The sequence below is a fragment of the Labrus mixtus genome, chromosome 18, assembly GCF_963584025.1.
Source record: "Labrus mixtus chromosome 18, fLabMix1.1, whole genome shotgun sequence".
Lineage (NCBI taxonomy): Eukaryota > Metazoa > Chordata > Actinopteri > Labriformes > Labridae > Labrus > Labrus mixtus.
Genome location: NC_083629.1, coordinates 7510889 through 7518388, shown reverse-complemented (window position 1 = coordinate 7518388; position 7500 = coordinate 7510889). Strand labels below are relative to the sequence as shown.

At 43.2% G+C, this 7500-nt stretch overlaps 1 protein-coding gene across 1 annotated transcript in view; it reads right to left on the bottom strand.

Moving 5' to 3' along the window:
• Positions 1-7500, bottom strand: part of akap6 (A kinase (PRKA) anchor protein 6) — a 164102-nt gene that overhangs the window by 44425 nt on the left and 112177 nt on the right. Inside the window, exon 16 of the mRNA XM_061062614.1 lies at positions 269-415. Coding sequence (XP_060918597.1) covers positions 269-415 — 147 coding nt within the window. The remainder of the gene's footprint in view (positions 1-268; positions 416-7500) is intronic.

Genomic DNA, 7500 nt, shown 5'->3' with positions numbered 1-7500 from the left:
CGGTGGCAGCAGAGTTAATTGAGACAACACTTATCATCATTTTCATGTTCTAGATTAGATCACCGCTGATTAGCCTAAAATTAAACACACACACACACACACACAAATACACACCTGCATACACACCAACTACATACCTACACAACTCCTCAAACACCATCTCTACAGAAATTTCAGTGTAATCCTCCAGATACCATCTCCATCTCGGTGTGTCATTTCTGAAACATGCGCCTGTGTATTTGTGTGTATTCATGTGTGTGTGTTTTACCTCCAGCTGTCTCCATGTGTGTGTCAGGTTGTGTATCTTGCCATGGAAGTCTCCCGGTAGCTCGGTCCCGCTCCTCTTCAGGGACTCGGCTCGGCCCAGCAGGCTGGTCTTCTTTCCCTCCATCATGGTCAGCTCAGTGTGGCTGCTCTGGAGACGACAGACGACAGGACAGAAGACATCACACTGCTGGACAGATGTAACCCTGCAGTTTAAATTTAAACTGTAGTACCCATTTTATACATTATGTGTCAGAGTTACCTGTCAAGCCGAGGTAGACAGGTAGCAATGAAGACAAGCAGGTAAGACGTTTCATCGTTTTACTTTGTCTGAATCAAATTATTGAGGAGGTGTCTTACAAGTCCGTGGCTGCAAAACATACCAGATTTTGTGTTTTCCATCAGAGCATTTGTTTAATGGATCATTGTCTAGATTAAAAGAGGATTTGAACAAATATTACCGTTGCCCATCCAAGCTTTAATTGGGATATGTTTAAAGAAGACATATTATCCCCCTTCTCCACCTTTTCAAACAGTCCCCTGTGGTCTAAATGAAACATCTGTGCTGTGCTTTGGTCAAAATATAACATGAATCAAGCACCAGAGGAGGTTTGTGACCCTGTATAAACCAGCTCTCTCAGAACGCCCCTCCGAGTTTTCCTGGTAGACATCACTCCTTTGCTAGCGAGAATAAAAATGGCGGACCTGCTCAAAAGTTCTGTTCTAGGCTGGGTGTGGAGTCAATGGTTGGAGATACCAGGGGAGGGGAGGGGATTTTTTTTTTACCCGAATCCCACTGTGACATCACAAGGAGAGCACATTCGAAACAGAGCATTTTTCTCTGTGTTGTAAGACTTATGTAGACCACAAACAAAGGACTGGGTGGGTTTATTTCACATTTTGTGGGGTCAGTAGACACTCAGGTTACCCAAATATATGTTCAAAAACACTGTACAAGTGGATTTTTCAGAATATTTCCCCTTTAATATTCACAGGAATGAGCAAATGGTAAAGAAAATAAGGCTCAGATTCCTTTCACGTCTGTAGGTCAAGTTGGCAAGATGACATCTGGTTTTCTGGCCCATCCATGGACCCTTCCCTCCAGTCTGACAGACGTTCTTGGTCTTTCCAACAGCAGTTTCTCTGATGGTCTTAGCATTAGTTCCAACCCTAACAAATACCAATGAGTGGAGATGTGATGACTTAGGAGAGAGAAAATGCTGAATTTGACAATGAAAGCTTCAAACTTCAGAACGATTGTTCTGCCTGCAACAGTGACGGCAAGAAACCGATGACAATACAGTTTCAGATCCATAAAAGATCTCCCCCTTTGAGATCCTTCACAGTACGATTTCACCGTCACACCAGAAAACAACTCAAGAGCTGCAAACCGTCTCTGACAAAGAGAGACATGGTTGAGTTCGGCTTTGTTCTAATGTTTTGGTAAATGTTTCGCCGTAACTTGGGGTCTTCACAGGAATCCCAAACTTCTCACTTCTTCTCTGGTGAGTATTTTGATTCTCCAAAGAGAAGCTTTTCAGTCGAGCATTGTTTAAAAAAACGATCTTTTTTTTTGTGTATTGTTGTTGTTTGCAGCTCATCTCGTGATGATGAAGTGTTTGAGGTGGAGGAGGTTTCAGCACATTTCTTCCCCCTGTCTGTCTATGACCACTTTAAAGCTCAACCTGTCGCAGCTCTGCAGCTCTGCAGCTCTGCAGACGAGCAGGAATCAAACACAGCAGAACTCGACGGCACACTGCAGAGTCCTTTTTTTTAACAAAGATTTTAAAGAAATGCTCCATTTTGTACCACCAAGTGCTGCTGAATATTTTCCTTACTTCTTTTTTAGTGATTTTGTCTGAGCGCTGAGGTCGGGGGAGCTGGAGAGCTGGAGTTTATTCATGACTTATGATTACTGTACACACTGAAATATGCATCCTCATGAATCTGTATGAACACTAATTGGCTAAGCCTACTGGATATTTAAAAATATGTGTCGTATCTTGTATCTTGACCTAAGTGGTACAAATTAAATCAGGACTGCAGAGTCTTGCACATGGGCACAGCGATAGTACGGTGGCTGGTAGGTACATTTAGAGAAACGTTCAGCTTATTCAGACCAGCTGCACTTTCTTGCAGCGTTTCTCTAACTACAGTTGTTTTTGAATGTGTGTTTTTGACTCGTTTCGGCTTTTGGCAGCACCATTGTGTCTTTTGCAGCACTTTTCAGCTGTTGCATTTGCTATTGAATTTGTAGCGCTTCTGAATATGCTGCATGTTTCTCTGTTGCCGAGCCTATGCACCTACCGGCCACCGCACAATAGGGCCCCATTACACTTGCAACAAAGGAGCCCAATCATTCAACACGATGTTTGCATCTGGTATAGACAAATGAATCAGGTCAAGAACTACAAAAAAACCTCAAGCAGACAAAACCCAACGAACCCAGCATTTGAGTTAAATGTGACATTTTGGTGGAGTGGTTGCCGTTACTCCTTCGAGGACATTTATCCAATCGTCTTTAAACGTGTCCAACGTTTAGAAAACACAAATGGATTGAAAATCTCAGATCGTGTGCGCTGACAACTCGTTGCATATAGATTATATTATATATATATAATCTGCTCTAAAAGTCACATTTGTTAGAAGTCAAGTTGAACCCGTCTACTCGTAAATATTCAGGAACAGTCAAAGCGAGGGGTCCGTGATGCACATCAGAAACATTGCATATGTGGCTGCAGGAGCTGGGGATCAAACGTCCGGCCTTCCAGTTGAGAGACGACCAACTCTACCACTGGGCCACAGCCGCCCCTCGTGACCAGTAAAGACACTAACTAGACACTTTGTGAATGTACTTTGTTTTTGACTTTCTTTCTCATTTCTTGTTTTGGGTCTTACTTCTTTTGTCTCATCCATTGAAGTGTTCCCTTCATTGTTTTAAAATATGAGATTAAAAATGTCTCCATCTTTATTGTCTTTCCTGTAAAATCACCTCCTCTTCTTTTTGTTTCATTCATCCATCTTTGTCTCCATCTGTCTCCTCCTCCGTAAGCGTAACTCTTCTTCAATGCCTCCATCTTTTTCTTGCTTAATTTCCCTCCTCCTCCTCCTCCTCCTCTTCTTTCTCCTCTTTTCATTTTCTGCATCGATAGCTACTTGATTCTACTTTTCCCTTGTCGTTTATCATTACTGCCTGGTCCCATTTGAATATTTAAATGTCTCTTCTCTGACTCTGTGTGTATGAGGACATATGTGTGTGTGTGTGTGTGTGTGTATGTGTGTGTGTTTGTGCTGTGCTGTCATCAGAGAGGCGGCGGCCATTTTTCAACGTCGCCGATTCTGATGGAGATGCTATCGCTCGGCGCTTCACAGCCATCCATCCCCTTCACTTAGCTAATAGCCACGCAGCGAGAACGAGGGATCGACAGCGAAAGAACAGATGAGTTGAAGGTAAATATGTCGGCATCGCACTCGTCTAACAGTCAGGAAATTATACGATTTATTCGCTGATGGCAAATATTGATTTTAAAAAGTGGAAAGGGAGCTGCTGAGGGGGAGGAGGAGGGGGAGGACAGGGGGGAGGAAGGTTGTTTTGTTATTGTTGTTGTTGTTGTTTGTTTGAAGGATGCCACTGATCCAAAGTCAAAGAAAAGAGGAAGAGGGGGAGAAAAGAAGAAGATAGACACGGCGATTAAAATGCATGAGATCCGAACTTTGAGATAAGTGCTGAGAGAGGGATCTTGGAGAAATGGGACGACGGGGAGGGGGAGGAGGGGGAGGCACGTGTGTGAGGAGGGGGGAGGATGCATGGATGGCTAGCTGTGATGTATTCATGCCTCTAGTCAATCTCCATGCAAGGATGGACTGAGACACACAGGCCCGAGGACGGAGAGAGAGAGAGAGACGAGAGGCAAAGAGAGCGAGGGCGAGAGAAGAAGAAGAGGATACAGTAAACTGAGAGAGAGAGAAGAAGAAGAAGAAGAGTGGACGACGACAACTTCATGTACACACTACTGGAGACCAAACAAGAGAGAGCTTAACTTAAAAAGTCATGTGACCACTACTCAAAGCCGTGTTTACATGGACGGCCGGCTCCTCCCCTTGAGTATAAAAACTGTTTTAGTCAAGAACTAGAGAGAAGAAGAACATACTCACTGATTATTTGGATGTTAGTAAGAGTTTTTAGATCATGCTCATTCTGTGTCAGTTTACATGCAACGTGAAGCTACGAGCTAACTAAAGAGCGCTAACATTAGCATGCTAACACAACAATGCAGGAAACAGGTTTTTGCAGCACGAGCAAAGGACAATTTTGTCCGCTGCTTGCACTAAACTCCTTTGTGTGAATGTGAGTGGAGAGAGGTTGGAGGTGTGTCTCTGGAGGAGGGCGGAGGCTTCAGTATGGAGGAGGCGTGGCCTATCAGCAGTTTGTTTTGGTTTCATGCTGGAGCTCAAGGGCGACACCTACTGGATCAAAAAGTCGCACATTCTTCAGCTGACGCTGAAACGACACTTTGTTTGTCATATTTTGAAGGATTTGACGACTGACCAAGCTTCCCTATATGAAGAGTTGGTTGTGAGGAAGTGTTCAGGGACAGATGCTGTGTTTTGATTTGTTCCTCTCAGAGGACACATGCAGCCTCTTTGACTTCCGCCCTGCTGCCTCGTCTCTCCTGATTTCTTTGGGAATCTGATCATCTTTAAACTTCTTTCTTCTGTTGAGGTTGTTAAAAGTTTGTGTTGATCAGAGCCTCAGCTCAGCGCCTGAACATTTAATTGTGACTAATTGAGACTAATTAGTTGTTGTTTGGGGCCCATATGTTGGATACCCAGTTTCACAAAAGCTGTTCTCTTCAAATTCAGTTTTCAGGAGTTTCAAACACAGCTGAGCAAACTGTGAGGAAGAGGATTTACCGATGACATCAGAGGACTTTCAGCAGCGCTTTTTCACCTAATGACACCGAAAACATTTCCTCTGCATGTCTGACCGCCGGATCACTTCAGTGGTTACTCTTATATTTGGATCACAACGTCAAACATCAGTGTCATGAGCACACCAAGTCAACAACGATGTCCTTGACACGTGAGTATTTTCTCGCAAGGTATAACCAGTTCAAGTCCAAAACCGCAGACGTTGGCGTCGGGGTTTGTGCGGTCAAAGTGATGTAAGAAGCAGCAGTGACCTCCATCGTCCAATCAGGCGTCTCTGCTCGTCAACATAGTGGGAGAGTAACTATGTCTGTATGTGTGAGCATGTAAAGTTAGCAATGTTAGCACCAGCGCTAGTTTGGTTACTGCCATCGCACTAATCAGAATCAGAATCAGATTTATTGGCCAGGTATGCTTAAACACACAAAGAATTTTACTTTGGTGAACTGTGCTCTCTTTGTACAAAGGTATAATATTAAATATCAACAATAAACACAGAAATAAACAAATAAGCAAAGACTAATATATACAAGGCTCAACAGAGTTTCTGAACGTCTTCACCCTGGGAGGAGTTTTATCAAAGGAGACCTAAAAAACAGTTTGTGTACAAAAGGTCAAAACAAACAGAAGAAGCTCCTCTAAGTAACACAAACACAGAGAAGAAGAAAATATCAAGCAGCTTTATCTTATAGGAAAGTGTGTATTTGTTATAGTTAATTATATATGTGCATTAAGGAAATGCACTAAATCATGTCAGCTTTCCAAAAACACAGAGAGGCGAGGGATGAACGCTTGACAAAACAGAAGAGGGGGGATGGAGGGGGAGGGGGAGGAGAGAGAGGGGGGAGAAAATCAACAAGCAATCATAAGTTTAATTTGGTCTCCATATTAATGAGCACGGAGCTGAAATGTCAGCAAAAATGCAGTCATACATGAAAAACATTTAATGCATTTTGAACATTACTTTTCTCCCCCCTTCTCTCTTTCTCTCAATTTCTCTCTCTCTCTCTCTCTCTCTCTGATTCATCGTATCCGCAGAACGAGAGAAGTTTGATTCTGTCTGAATTTCGGAGGGTGATAAGGACACATCTTCATCCTCCTCGTCGTCTTTTATCTCCTGCTCTCCGTGCCTCTTCTTCTCTGATTTTTGAACGATGTTTAAAACCCTCGCTCTCTGCTTTTCCTCTTCTCTTTTTCTTTAAACTCACATTGAGTCATTTCTTGTTGATATAATGATGTTAAATTCATCTGATTCCTTCCTTCTGATGTGCAGCCGTTTTACTACAGACTGTATGAAACATGAACGCAGTCTCAGTGAAGTCATGCATTGGTTGGTAAGGAGGCGTTTTGAGGCCAAACGATGGCGGGCACCATATTTGAAATGCTGACTCTACCTAATGTTCAGTCCACATAGCAGGAGACAAAGAGGTGGAGCTGAGGCGGGACTTAAGCCTCCTGGAAATCAGTTACAGCGCACCCACCTGTCAGTCATTTAGGCCACGCCCCCTAATTATGCACATTGATGAATAACTCTAATAAGCCTGACCCCCCACTCAGTTTTAACCACCAAGACATGAGCTATAGAGACTAGTGTTGTAGTCAAGACGACACTAGCTGAGACCAGAGTGCTTGGAGACCGAGACAAGACCAGGACATTTAGGGATCAAGACCAAGTCAAGACCAAAATAATCAAACTACAAATGAAGTGAAGTTATTTGTTCTTTTAGAAAGAGGCGATCTCCTTCTAATCTCAGTAATGACATTGAAAAATAACCAGTAAATAATCAGTGGTGGTCTTGACCGGTCTTGATTTAAAATCCGGAGACTACCCAGTCTGAGACCGAGACAAGACCGAGTAAAAACGCTTTCGATTCTGAGACGAGACCAAGAACGATTTTGAGTCCTACAACACGAATAGAGACCAAAACTGTTTTTGTACCCAGCGGTAAACATCAAGAGGATTCGTTGTTTTTTGGCAGCCAGCCTCGAACATGAGGAACTGCAGTTTCTGCACTTTAGCTTCATCATTAACACCTTACAGGCTGCAAACCGGGTTTGACCAACGTCACTAAAAGAGTCATAAAAACACAAATCTACCTTCATACATTTTCCTCCTTTATGCCTCCATATCCACCCAACGGTGGTTTGTGCGTGTGCGCACAGGAGGTACACAAGAAGGTTAGAAATCTATGTTGTTGTTTACAATTGTGTGTGTGTGTCTGACTATGTGTGTGTGTGTGTGTGTGTGTGTGTGTGTGTGTGTGTGTGTGTGTGTGTGTGTGTGTGTGTGTGTGTGTGTGTGTGTGT